General features: G+C 42.5%; 1 protein-coding gene across 1 annotated transcript in view; it reads right to left on the bottom strand.

The window, feature by feature from the left end:
* mmp20 (matrix metallopeptidase 20) overlaps positions 1 to 9,291 on the bottom strand; it is a 33,805-nt gene extending 24,514 nt beyond the window's left edge. Inside the window, exons 1-2 of the mRNA XM_008108051.3 lie at positions 9,166 to 9,291; positions 7,228 to 7,469 (exon numbers count right to left, since the gene is read on the bottom strand). Of these exons, the coding sequence (XP_008106258.2) occupies positions 7,228 to 7,469; positions 9,166 to 9,291 (368 nt within the window). The remainder of the gene's footprint in view (positions 1 to 7,227; positions 7,470 to 9,165) is intronic.
* Between the last annotated feature and the right edge of the window lie 5,579 nt (positions 9,292 to 14,870).

Raw genomic sequence — 14,870 nt, forward strand, 5'->3', positions numbered from 1 at the left:
GCGGAGCACCAGCGACAGTTCTTTGGCTGGCTCTGAGGCGTGAAGCCCACCAGAACCAGGCTAGAACCTGGACAGGCCTGGCAACGCTGCTGCGAGTTCGGCCGGAGCACTCGGCCGGCTTCGACCTGCCTCATCGTCCTGCGGTGGTGACCTGCCTCATCGTCCTGCGGTGGTGACCTGCCTCATCGCCTGGCGGTGGTGACCTGCCTCATCGTCCTGCGGTGGTGACCTGCCTCATCGTCCTGCGGTGGTGATCTGCTTCATCGTCCTGCGGTGGTGACCTCCCTTCACAGCGGGGAGGAGGCGTCTTTTCTCTCCTCCTTTCCAAAGCCAGCCTCGGTGCTCCTTCGGCGGCAGGCCTCGAGCCGCAGAGCACGAGGTGCTTGAAAATTTGGCGAAGTCGCCATTTTGGCAGTTTACGTCACTCGGGCAAGGGAGGTATCAAGTGGCAAGTTGCTGTCAGTTGGCATTTTGCAGCTTGCCCACTAAAATCTGGCGCCAAAGGTCACAATCTTGTTAAAGTATAGTTACTTAGTGATATATATTGCTATGGTTAAGTGTTGTGCATTGTATTATATATTGCATTTGCTTTTATTGTAAATTTACTTGCTGGTATGTTGTATTTGCTTTTGTTGTAAATTTACTTGCTATTAAGAATTCATAATGTCTATGCAATTTCAAGATGATACAGATGGTATACCTCCTTCTGAGGCTGAAAGTAGGAATGAAAGGCCCCAAAGGATAAAGCACCCTTCAGCCAAGATGCTAGCCCATCTAATAGATGAAAAGGAGCTCCTCCATGTGAGGTTAGGTTCGGCATGGGAGCGAATTGTAACATTGATGGACAGAATTGAGAGCTTGGGTATTACAAGGGTGCCATCCATATTACAGACCGACCTTGAAGAGACCTTCGGTCTCTGGAGGGGTTTGGTGTCTAAGATAGTCCAGGTCCTCGAGCGCATTAACGCCAAGGATTCAGAGTTAGAAATAGTGAGTGTCTTAGCTGACACTAATGAGAAAGAAAATAAGGTGAGGGCAATTCTAGATGCCTTGGAATTTAGTTCTCCACCTGTTAATCTAAGGTCTGAGCCAAAAGGAAATCAGTCTTCCTTATGCAGCCATGAGACCAATCTTTTAAAATCACCTGCTGTGGCACTTAGTCTTAAGTCCAACCGCTCTAGCCAGGTATCTAAACTAAGGGAGTGTGCATCATCTAAACATAGCCACTCTAGCAAGTCTTCTGCTGCTGGGAGTGCCATCTCTTCCCTAGCTGCCTTGCACATTAAGGAGGCTGCACGTCTAGAGCTAAAGAGCAAGATAGCGGGGGCGGAGGCTGATGCTAAGGCAGCTGATCTCACCCTTCCCTTTAAAGAAGAAGAGCAACGACTGCAAATAGAACAGGCCCGTAGACAAAGCGAAATGCAAATAGAACAGGCCCGTAGACAAAGCGAAATGCAAATGGAACAGGCCCAAAGACAAAGCGAAATGCAAATAGAACAGGCTCGTATAGAGATGCTTAGAATAAAGATGGATGCCGCAGCCAAAAGGGTAAGGGCTGAGACTTTGGCCAAGGCCCTAATTGAGCCACTCACAGAAGAAAATGTAAGCCAGTTACCAATACAGGATCCTTCTGCCAAAGTGTTTGCGCACCTTGGCAGCATGAACAGCCAGTTTTCGGATGAGGAACAGGAAGACTTCTCTCCTTACCCAGAGCAGGGCCCCAAAGTCACGTTTGAGTTTCCTGCAGAGCAGAGCGTCATAGCGGGGAGCTCACCCTTGCTCGAGCTACCTGTGCCTCCTGCTAAAACCCTAGGTCAGTCAATCAGGGCCCCAAGGCCGAGCGCTAGTTGGCCCCTACAGACAGCTGCACAGGGAACCATCGATTCGTCAGTGGTCGATGTCATCCCTCCAAGAGGCCAAAGGTTGACGCAAGGTACACGGTGGGAGTCCACTCCACAACAGCAAACTCCTCAATTGTTCCCTTCGACGCCAGAGTCCCAGCTTGTCTCCATCATCAGAAGCCCCAGAAGAGATCTTAAGGACAAGGGTGTCGAAAAGTTTTCGGACAAGCCTGAGGAATTTCTTCTCTGGAAGGCCACCTTCCAGAGAGCAATCAGAGACTTAAAGTTATTGCCGGAGGAAGAACTGACTCTTCTGGCTGCATGGTTGGGCCCAGCCTCATCCTCACAAGTTAAGAAGATCTACGCAGCCCACGTAGCCGTTCCCGACAAAGCCCTGGAAAAGGCCTGGGCCAGGTTGCAGCAGAGGTATGGGGCCAGCACAGAGATTGAAGCATCTCTTATGGACAAGCTCCAAAGGTTCCCAGCTTTGAAACTCAAAGACTTCAAACTCTTGTGGGACCTTAGCGATCTCCTTACGGAATTAGAGTCGGCCAAGGAGAATCCAGAACTGCCCGGTTTGAAGTGCCTCGATCAGCACCTGTCCCAGAGGCAGATCTTGACCAAGCTGCCCTTCACTTTGCAAGAACGCTGGGGACAGGAGGTCTTCAACTACAAGGAGGCCCACTCCCAGGCATACCCTCCATTTTCTCATTTGGTCCAGTTCATCACCAGGGCGGCCAGAGAAAGGAATGATCCGCAGACGGGCCTCCCCACCTTATACCAAGGGACCCAGCCAGAGAAGGCACCTAAAGTGGAGAAAAAACCATCCAGAGAGGCCAAAAGACCGGTTAGTGTTAAGGCTGTTGAAACTCAGCACAGGGCCAACGAATCCAAGTCAGAGGTGAAGGAGGTGCTCTGCCCCATTCACCAAAAGCCTCACAGTTTGGCCAACTGCCGGGAATTTGGCAAGAAGCCTTATAAAGAAAGACAACAGATTGTACAGAAGCTGGGCATATGTTTTAGGTGCTGTGGAGCAACTCTTCACTTTGCATCCAACTGCAAAGAGGACGTCAAATGCGCAAGGTGTAACAGCCTTAAGCATTGCACCGCGATGCACAACTCTGACGCTGTCTCCCGCGCCAAAGGGGACACGTCTTCCAAAGAAGGGTCATCTACTGAAGCCACCAACATGCAGGCCGCGTCACGGATGCAGGAGGATGCTCCATCGGTCGCCTGTACTGAACTATGCTCTGACGTGCACCAGTTCAGAGTCTGCCATCCCATCTGCCTAGCAGATGTATATCCAGCCAGAAGACCTTGGCTTAAAAAGAGACTTTACGTGGCTTTGGATTCACAAAGCGACGCCTCCCTGGCGACTCCAGAGTTTTTCCAACTGTTTGGCATAAAAACCCAGACGGTCGACTACACCATGTCCACCTGTGCAGGAAAAAAGAAGTTGCAGGGTCGCATAGCATCTGGCTTTGTTGTCTCCTCTTGCGACCAGAAGAGACAGTTCAAGTTGCCAGACCTGATTGAGTGTTCCTCCATCCCTCGGAACAAAAAACAAATTGTAACTAGAGAAGTTGTGGAGGCTCATCCACATTTGCGACGGTTAAAGAATGCCATACCAGCCTTTCAGCCAGATGTGGACATTGCCCTTTTGCTTGGCTCGGACTGCCCGAGCTTGTTCTGTGTGAACGACCAAGTTAAAGGACCTCCAGGTGCACCTATCGCACAACAATTGCCATTAGGCTGGACAGTCATAGGCCCAGTGTGCATAAACAAGATGCACCCACCATCGTCGTTGGACTCCAATCAAGCACAGGTGCTTAAAGGTGGACGTCCTACACTTGTGCGCAGTTGCCTAAGTCACATCTCAGTCTACTGCCAAGGAATAACTCCAGAGTATTCCTCCACCTTCAAAGTCTCTGAGAGAGACGAAGCCATAGCGCTCTCGAAAGATGAGCAAAGGTTTTCGGACATTATGAATGCTCAAGTCTCACGAAGTGCAGAGGTGAAAGCCTGCAAATCAACCACAGAAATCAAGATGGGCCAAAGATCTTGCCTGGAACCACACCGTTTTGAATGTTTTTCGGAGTGGCACAGTCTTCTTAGAGCAGTTGCTAGGCTTATACATCGTTTAGCTTGCAAAGATAGTGAGCCTTTACAGGTCCAGGATATGATAAAGGCTAAGAGCGTCATATTCAAGTCAGTGCAGAGATCTGCTTTCAAGCAGGAAATAGCTAGGCTAGAGCAAGGGCTCAACATCCCTAATCAAAGTCTTCTAAATGAGTTAAACCCATTTCTAGACAAGGAGGGTATTTTGAGAGTTGGAGGAAGGTTGGCCAAGGCTAAACTCAAGGTGTTTGGTCCTTGGGAAATTGTTACCAGGAAAACCAGGGATGGTGTTGTAAATAACAAAAGATGTGCGGTTTTGTTTACTTGTTTGTCAGTACGAGCTGTCCATATAGAGGTTGCAGAGGGAATGGACACTTCATCATTCATAAACGCATTGAAAAGGTTCATAGCCCTCAGAGGGCCAATTAAGTCAATTTGGTCGGACTGTGGCACCAATTTTGCATGTGCAGACCTTAGCCAACCACTTCTGGAAGAGGTGGAAGGCCGAATACTTAAGCCAGCTTCCAACCAGAAGACTCTGGCAAACCCCAAAGGACAATTTCAAGGTGGGAAACCTTGTGTTGCTAAAGGACAAAGACTTGCCCCGCTATGCCTGGCCTATGGGCATTATACTAAAGACCTTTCCTTGCCCTGACGGTAAGGTTAGAAAAGTTCAAGTAAAGACTCATAGTAAGGACAAAATGTCTGTCCTGGACAGACCAACCAGCAATCTCGTGTTGCTTGTCCAAAGTGTGTAAGTTTTATACTGTTGTATTGTTGTGTATACAAAGGTGTTTGTATGTTTTTGATTGGTAAATTCCCACATCCTGGGAATTTAGCGGGGAGTGTTCCGTCCCCCAGGACGATGGTTTGCCTTACCTATTGGTCGTTTGTTTGTTTTCCCTCCTTTGCATTTTGTTTGAGCCTCTGGCTGCAAAGGCCTAGGAAAGGTGGCTTGGAATCTGCAAGAGCTGGCTGCAGTTTTCTTTGCAGTGATTGGTCAAAGAGTGCAACATCTTAGGACCGCCCTTTTTACCAGGGTCTAGTCTCCATTTTAGAGTTTCATTCTGGCTATAGTCTTCCAACGTGCTGGAGCTGTGCAAGGCTAACTGGGACAAATCATCCTCAAAACCAGGCCAATCTAAGCCTATCCAAATTAGATAAGTATTGAATTATACTGATCTGGAATAAGAAATCTAGTTAGAGGAGCAGAGTTATTCCATCGCTTCTAGAACTAATCTTTGCTGTAAAGATAGGGAAGGAAAGAGTTTCTCCTAATATAGGCAGCGTGATTAGGGTATAGTGGTTTTATAATCACTTTTGCCTTCTGGAACCAGGGATAATTCTGTGACTAAAACCTATAGAAATTTGTTTCATTTTCTGCAACTTTAAGATCTGTGCCAGGTTTACGACCTTGTATGAATAAACATCCTTTTTTGAAGTTATCCAGACTCAGTCGTTCAATATCTATAGGACAGCTTATAGGGATTTGCAGTTCGCCCGGATAAAGGACAGCACGTTTCAGTTTTATAGTTTTTTATTGTCCGGCGGACGGCACAGGGACTGTTTGATTTGCCTAATGTGTGGGGAAAGCGACATTAGGAGGGATGTTGGATGGGAGTGTGGGATACAAATCATGCTTCCTTTTAAACATTTCCTCAAATATGATGCTTTGGATAATAAACAGTCAACACTACATCATTAATGGCCATTTCTAGTTATCAAAGGAAAGGGTCATCTGTCTCATCATCTATAGACAACTTCCAATTCCCTCTAGTCTGAAATACTGCAATTGTACAACAGCAGTGAAAAATGTTTTTGCTTGTATCCCTATATCTGTGCTTTAAACTTTGTGCTTGTCCTAGAATTAGCGGGAAGGAATTTTTATCCCTGCCTGCATCTCCCCCACAATCAAGCCTATATTAAGCCAGGTGAAATTGGTCAATTCTAGGGAATAAACATTCCTGCTACTTGTTTAAGTTTTCAGTAAAAGAGATCATAACCTCTGAGGATGCCTGCCATAGATGTGGGCAAAACATCAGGAGAGAATGCTTCTGGAACATGGCCATACAACCCAGAAAACTCACAGCAACCCAGTAAAAGAGCTGATGTAATTCTTGATATTCCCTTCCGCCATCTATTTTATGGATTGCGCCATTATAATATGAATGATAGAACAAATCCTTCTTCAATTTGACCCCCGTCCTACATTCTCAATAATTTTGGCAAATAATTCTTTTTCTTCCTTTCTTTCACAAAGAGGCACACGTAGAATATACAAGACCGTATGTATAATACAACCCTCAATCCACGGGAGAGACATTGCAAGACCCCGACATGAATTCCTTAAACAATGGACAATAGCAAACCCTATATTTTGAGTAAACATATCAAGGAGAGCACTAGAGTGTCTAAAGGGGCCCACAAACACTCCCAGGACAGAGAAGGAATATTCTTTGGAGCATGGACACGTGAAACCATGGATAAAGAATAGCAAGAAAATAACTGTCAGCATTAAAAGTGAATAGAGAGGAACAAACAAGCAAAATGCTGACTATAGAATTATGAGATACTTGGAGAATGAATGAAAAATGTAGTTTTTTCCCTTAAAAACTAAGCAAAGGTTTCATTTGCATGTGTAGTTGCAATATTTCTAAAGCACTTCAGATTAATATTTCTAAAGCATTTCTGTTACTGATGGAAAATGTGGTCAGGTGCTAGTCACTAGCCTAATATCAATATTTGGAAAGTGTTTTATTGGTTTTTGTTATGATTTGTTTTATGATAGAATGCTTATATTGTTTATTCATTGTTAAATTTATTACTTATTATTTCTGAGGCATTGAATGGCTGCCTTCATGTTGTAAGCCACGCTGAGTTCCCATAGGGAGATGGGGCGGGATATAAATAAAGTTTGATTGATTGATATCATATCTGGTTTATTCCTCTTCATGCTTGAATGTGGAAGCAGCCTGCTTTAAATATAATCAAAAACTATCAACAAGTCATTGATGCTTAGTCATCTCTTCATATTTGCCAGTATTGCTCAACTTTCAATTAGCATCACATATAGTTTGGAAATTGAGGATAATGAAACAAGGCCCGATTCTACAATCTAAATGTAGATGATGAACTCATCCAGGCTTAAATTAAAAAAGTGGACCAGACCACACACCCACACTACAAAAAGTACCTGATGTGGATATCCGTCATCTGAACCATGGGAAAAGGTGAATTTTAAATATTACATTCATTGTGAACTCATTACCTGTACGTCAATGTATTTTTTTTCCATTTTGGTTCCCCTGGGAAAAGTCGATAGTTTGCTATGTCAGGGACACCACACCGAGGCCTCTTTATAACATCCATGGTACTATAGTCCAGCTTCCCAGTGACCCGTAAGCCAAAGAATGCCTGCATTTGTTGAACCTTCTTTGTCATGGAATCACCGCTTGTAATTTCTCCAACATGGTGTCCTTCTTGTGGTGTGTAGTATTTGTCAAGATATTCCTAAAGACAGAGACAAATATATCAGAAAGAGAAGAACTGTGTCTCCAAAAGGGAAGATATCATTTTGCAAAAAACATTTCCTGAATCCCAAAATGTGTTGAATTAATGAAAGGATCCGAAAAGTTCCTTTTGGGGGCTACAACTTTTAGAAGCCATAACTATCAGGTCAATTGTTCATGCTGGCTGTGGCATGATGGGAGCTATAGTTAAGAGGCATTATCTCTGGGTTTATCAATGGCCAGAGGCTACAGATCAATGCTGGTACAACCTCAAAATATGGTAAGATCTGAAGTGCCCCCGGGTTTGTCTCTGTATGAATCTCAAAAAATGGAATTGTTAGTGTTTAATTGTCTTTGAGAAGCAGGTACCAAAATGTAAGTTTTCTCGTCAGTTTCTCTTTACCATAAATATTGGCAGTTATAACCTGACAGCCGAACTTCTTGACACACATCAAAGTTCTTACTATGTCAGGTGAATAGGAGAGTTCCCAAACACAACTGGGCTGCTTACAACATTCTCAAATTAGTGCGGTTATACACAATATCGTTTAAAGAGCCACATATATCTATCGCATCTAGTCTAAATCTTCTAACTTCATTGTTGAATATCAGTTTACATTAGAAAATTCTGTCTAAAAGAGAAGTTGTTTAAATAGTTTGTAGGTACCAGAATGTTTATCTTGAAATCTATGAAGTGTCAGGACTGGTTAGTTCTTGGAAGCCAGGGCATGCCATGTCCAGTAGGCTATATTCAGACGAAGGCACTAGCAAACCACCTCTGAATATTTCTTGCCTAAAATGCCCTATGAAATCCAAGGGGCTGCCATAAGTTGACAGGCAGCTTTACTCATATTATCAAAGTTGCTTTTATGAGAGCAACAAAGCATATATTTAAATAAATACCAAACCCATACATATTTTTCAAAGCCTGGAAGTTAGTTTTGGCCATGCCAGTTATGGGCTACTAGGAGCTGTAGTTTTTAAAAAGTAATATTTCTCAATTCTGAGTTGGAAGCTACATTTATTTATTTATTTACTTTATTTATGTACCGCTTTTCTCATCCCTGGGTGACTCAGAGGTTTACAACATAATAAAGGCAAAGTTCAATGCCTAACATACATAGAAAACTAAAGCATAAATCTAAAAAGAAACATAACTGTGCAATAAAATCAATAAGACCATTAAACACAAAATATAAATAGCATTTAGATATGAAAACATAGAATTAAAACACCTAATATAAACATTAAAATCACACTATCCAAATTCATAGATTGGGGCCATTCCAATTGTCAATTGCACATATTCCATATGTATTTCTTGCACTGCATAATTTTAGTGGCCAAAAGCTTGGTCCTATAACCATGTCTTCCTGCCAACCTAGCAGTTCGAAAACATGCCAATGTGAATAGAGCAATAGGTACCGCTCCGGCGGGAAGGTAACGGTGCTCCATGCAGTCATGCCAGCCATATGACCTTGGAGTTGTCTACGGACAACGCCGGCTCTTCAGCTTAGAAATGGAGATGAGCATCAACCCCCAGAGTCAGACATGACTGGACTTACCATCAGGGAAAATCTTTACCTTTACCTATAACCATGTCTAAACCTTGCTTAAGTCCCAGGGAAACCTATTTCCAGGTAAGTGGGATCCCAATCTGACTCATTAATTTGCCCTTAGTTCAAACCATCACTTACCTGAGCAGTATAGAAGTCTCTCCAGCTGGATGTTTGTGACAATGCAAAAAGTGCAGGGGCTGCAGCTGAATAGTTCAGAGAAATCAGCAGAAGTAAAGGTGGACAAAGCAGACCAAAGAGTTCCATTTCTTCTTCAGTGCAAAGGGCGACTTGACAAGAGCAGGCAGGAAGACCCTACATTCCTTTTATAGATGAAAGCTGGTTTGAGAGCCAAGAAACAAAGTGACTCATGTCTCAGAAGGTAATTACACAGCTCTGAGTTTTGATGAAAGGGTAGCAGACTGATACTTAGATAGAGGAAAAGCTGGAGTCTTCCTGATGCACTAAAGTTACCAGTAAGGAAAATACACTGTGTGGTCTCATGAAATTTTATTTGGTTAATGGTACATTTTTCTTCCCTGTTCTACTTTTGCTCCTCTTGAAAATCAACTTTTGAAGAAACTGTGAGATCTTCTGGAACAGCCTAACATGGCCAATAAAGGGAAGGGGCTGCAGTCAGAGGGGTACTTGATGGAAATCAAGCAACTACACTGTGAGCTTAGTGCTCATGCATGAGAGTAGACCACTGGTTCTTTTGCATTAGCTGTGATATTCTACTATCTGTGAATTAGTTATGGTCTAAATCTTATTATTAGTCATGGTAAAGGTAAATCCACATGACAATATTGATGTTCATTCAGCAGTTGATTTGGTGAATCTTCTCTAGCTGGGACTAAGAACTTCCCATTTTACAGCCCAAGTGATGGTTGTGAAGAGAATTAAATATAGTCACTGGATTAGGTCACGACTGATCTGGATGAAATAAAACCAGTTGTCATAAGTAGTTTTGAACCTGCAAGACCCAAGCAGGACTGTAATAGGATCCCTTGAAGGTTTCTTATTCATAAGCTTGCCATAAGTCAAAAGAGAAGAAGTGAGAGTCATAATGTACTTAGAGATGTGCATGACATTTTTTCCTTCGTTTTTTTTCGTGCTATTGTTTCATTTCGGCCTTTCATCTACACAAAACGAATGATGACATTTTCAATTTTTTTGTAAGCCAGACAAAAATTCTGTTCATTTAGGCACCCCATTTTCGTTAGCAGAAACAAATACGAAAATAAGACGAAATGAATGAAATTACACAAAATGAACAGCAATTCCATACAAAAGCACAACACTAACTTAGATCTTTGTTGGCTGCCGAGAAGCAGCAAGTACCAGGTTAATATGTCTTGCCTAGGCTATGGGGAAGATCTGTCTCCTGGAACCAGATACTCATCCAGGTCTGATTTTTTCAATGTTGCTTATGTTATGATGATCTCAATGATTTAGATAGGCTTAATAAGTGTGACTAAACTGGATTCAATGCATTTAAAATAGTGGTTATCAACCTGTAGGTCCGCAGATAATTTGGCCTTCAACACCCAGAAATTCTAACCGCTGGTAAACTGGCTGGGATTTCTGGGGGCTGTAGGCCAAAACACCTGGGGACCCACAGGTTGAGAACCACTATTTTAAATTCATTGATTCCAGATTTAGTCACACTCATTAAGCCGATGTAAATCATTGAGATCATCATAACACTGATTTAAACAAAGTGAAGCTGACAGCAATGATCAACATGAGAAGCTACTGGAACTTTCCTGGAAATAGCTATGCTTGCATGCATGCATGCATGCATACATATGTGTATATAAACTCTGTGTTTATATAGATCAAGAATATAAACCATATTGTCACCCACTGTACTTTTTGCATTGTTACAAATGTCCAGTTGGAGTGACTTCTATACTGCTCAGGTTGGTGATGATTTGAAGTAATTACTAATAACCATCTAATGAACTTACTTGACGGTAAATCCACCTGGGATTTCAACCAAGCTTAATTTCCAACTCGGAGGTCAGAAATGTTGGTTTTTTGGACCTCAGCTTGCCTGAGTCCCCAACTGGGATGGCCAAAACTAACTTCTATTCTTTGTGAATATGTATAGGATTGGGTTATGAGGTTCTGATGCTAAGGGGATTGTACTTTTTCAATTTGTGGTTAAGTCAGTGGGAGGAAAGCTCATATGTACTCATTACATTGTTAGCCAAGTGAACTTTCTATGTAAAATGTCTTCATCCATCATCATGCTGTTCATAACAAGGGAATCAGAGAAAGAGATGAAGAGGTGCTGCAGATGTGTGCATGATCTATTTCATGGTAACAACAAACACAGAAACTAGCAAGATGAAGAGCTCACCTCATCCATGGACCAGACTTCCAGTTTATTTGCTTTTGGTTGTTTAATAATATTGAAGTGAGACCCATGTTGGTTGTAAGAGTGTTTACACTTTAATAAATACAAAGATAGTAAAACACTTGGTACTTACACAGAGTAAGTTTACTGTATTAGACCTTGAAAGGTTCTTGTGAACAACAATTACGACTTAGGATGCAAGAAGCAAAATCACAGCAGAAGCACCTACTGGATGGCCGTCAGTGTTATTGTATTGCATACATGTACTAAATTATATGTTGCTTTTGCATATAAATCAGCATATTTACTATGGAATTATCTAGACAGGAAAAGAGGACCTGGAAATATGGAGACTTCCAAGTTCTTTTTATTTTGATTTTATCCGCACATTCATTGTTTTGCCTCCAAGCTCTACCTTGAAATATCCCAGGTTTCCCTCACTCCCCTCTCCCTTCTGTTCTTCTTTTTCTTCTTTGGGAGGAATGTGGGTGGGACCTACCTGCGTCATGTGCATGGCAGGCCCTGTCCAAGCCAAACATAAAAGCAGCAAAATGGGGAAAAATGTCCCATGTGAAGAGGTCCATAGTCAAAATGTTAAAGTTCCTTAGCAATATTAAACTAGTTAAGCATTAAAACATTTTCCTTTTATTGCTTGCATTCCTCTTTGATTGACTTGATCTCTGTTAATACCTTGTAAATGGTGGGAGTTTCCTAGGATTACTTCAAAATAGGGAATGAAATGATAAAACTAAATCAGAAAGGACAGGAGTGATCTTTTCTGAATCTTCTCTAATGAAGTTTCTTAGTAGGTCTTTGGAACGTCTACAAGGTCCCAAACAGCTTCAGGGACAATTTCTACTTTCTCTTAACCCGAAAATGAAGGCGAAAGCAAACATACAACCATGTTTGTGACACACAAGTGCTTCCATTGATTCAATACAAGGAACATCCCTGAGCTCGTTCTGGGCTTTGAAAAAAAAAGAATTTCAAGGATGTAATAAGGATTAGGTTTGTCATATTTACCATGTTGGAATGGATGAATCTATCAATGTCACTGTCTTGTCTTGCTCAGGGACTCAGTTTTACTGCTCTTGATTTCATTTCACAACAGCTGGCAGCTATTTTGTTCCTCATATAAATCCGTTTGTCTTAATAGAGTTGGCCATCCCTGTCTGTGGATTAATTTCACCCACAGCTTGAAATTATTTTCTCCACTTGTTCCTTAGATGCCAGTCAAAACCATAGCTGCCACCCGAAATCTAATTTCTTTCATTTTTCTCACAGTAAAGAATATTTTGATCTGGAATCTATAGGAAAAACCTTTAGCATCGAAAAGTGTGATTTGTGTATAAGATGAAGCATTATTTCAATGAAATGTAAAGGCTTCCATGTTTGGGTATCTGCATCCTATCACTTAAATCAGTGGTTCTCAACCTGTGGGCCTCAAGATGTTTTGGCCTTCAACTCCCAGCAATCCTAACAGCTGGCAAACTGGTTGGGATTTCTGAGAGTTGTAGGCCAAAACACCTGGGGACCCACAGGTTGAGAACCACTGACTTAAATACTTTCTTGGGTCTTCACAGGTGTTGTCATAGAATCATAGAATAATAGAATAGTAGAGTTGGAAGAGACCTCATGGGCCATCCAGTCCAACCCCCTGCTAAGAAGCAGGAAATCGCATTCAAAGCACCCCCAACAGGTGGCCATCCAACCTCTGCTTAAAAGCCTCCAAAGAAGGAGCCTCCACCACAGTCCGGGGCAGAGAGTTCCACTGTCGAACAGCTCTCACAGTGAAGAAGTTCTTCCTGATGTTCAGGTGGAATCTCCTTTCCTGTAGTTTGAAGCCATTGTTCCGTGTCCTAGTCTGCAGGGCAGCAGAAAACAAGCTCCCTCCCTCCTCCTTGTGACTTCCCCTCACATATTTGTACATGGCTATCATGTCTCCTCTCAGTCTTCTCTTCTGCAGGCTAAACATGCCCAGCTCTTTAAGCCGCTCCTCATAGGGCTTGTTCTCCAGACCCTTAATCATTTTAGTTGCCCTCCTCTGGACGCTTTTCAGCTTGTCAACATCTCCCTTCAACTGCGGTGCCCAAAATTGGACACAGTATTCCAGGTGTGGTCTGACCAAGGCAGAATAGAGGGGGAGCATGTTGTAGCTAAAAAAACCAAGGTTGTATTCTATAATGGCCAATTTTAAACATTCTAATTATATCCTGGCATATGTTTGTGTTATTTACTCACTTTTGTTTTGTTAGAGTATATATTTTTTCTTTGAGGAGATAGTTTGAGAAGACAGAACACAGGAAGCTGCCTTAAGAACATACAAGGAATCCTGTTGGAGTAGATCCATTTGGTCTGGTTTTCTGATACCAGCACAACAACCTAGCTGCCTGAGAAAACACATAAGCAAGCATGAAATACTATGGTATCATCTCATCAGTATTATAGGATTAGAACTTTTTCTCCTGCTTCCCAGCAAATTGGTCTTGATGAGTATATTCCCAATGATAATGAAGATATTATAGAACCATCCTACTTGGAAATCAGCTTAATCTTACTAGAGATAACATATCAAATTAGGAATTCATTCCTAATGAATTCCTAATTTGAATTCATTAGGAATTTATCAGCCTGCTGTGGCGCAGGCTGATAAAGCAGTCAGCTGCAACAGATCACTCTGACCAGGAGGTCATGAGTTCGAGGCCGGCTCGGAGCTGCGTTTGTCTCTGTCTTTGTTCTATGTTGAGGCATTGAATGTTTGCCTTGTATGTGTAATGTGATCCGCCCTGAGTCCTCTTCGGGGTGAGAAGGGCGGAATATAAATGCTGTAAATAAATAAATAAATAAATAAATAATTCAGGGAGCTGAACTTCTGGACATAAGTAGTGACCTCATCAGACAGGGCTTTTTTCAGCTGCATACGCTGGTTCAGCTATAGTTTAGCCACGGAGCCTTCCAACTCTCATCCCACAACAATACTACTTCTGGTGGGACTCCATGGCTAAACTACAGTGGAACCGTCGTATGAGATGCTTCCCGTATTGCACTAGGAACATTGGGGGGAAAGTTGGGTGGCCAACGTTTTCCCCTGTGGGATGGGAGTATGGGTAAGTTGTGTGGTGTGGGGCATGGAGCGACACGTTTCCCTCACTCCCTGAGAGACATTGACAGATTTGCCGTGATCCATAGTGAATCCGGCTGCCAGTATAAGGTCCTATGACTGTTTGAGAATCAGTGGACTAGAGCTTTCTTAGCAGGGCATTCAGATTACTGCATCAAACTACAAATTCCATAATTTACATGATGGGCTCAAAGTGATATCAAACTGCTATTGCATACATTAAGCTGCATTGTTGAATGCTCCCTATCTCAAATATGTGCAGGGAACAAAAACAAAGAAGGTGTGTGAATATCAGCATGCACTTGAAACCTCCCATATTTCAGTGAAAACCCCTGACAGAGAAATTTCTACAGTTGTTCCAAG

Source organism: Anolis carolinensis, chromosome 3 (genome assembly GCF_035594765.1).
Source record: "Anolis carolinensis isolate JA03-04 chromosome 3, rAnoCar3.1.pri, whole genome shotgun sequence".
Classification (NCBI taxonomy): domain Eukaryota; kingdom Metazoa; phylum Chordata; class Lepidosauria; order Squamata; family Dactyloidae; genus Anolis; species Anolis carolinensis.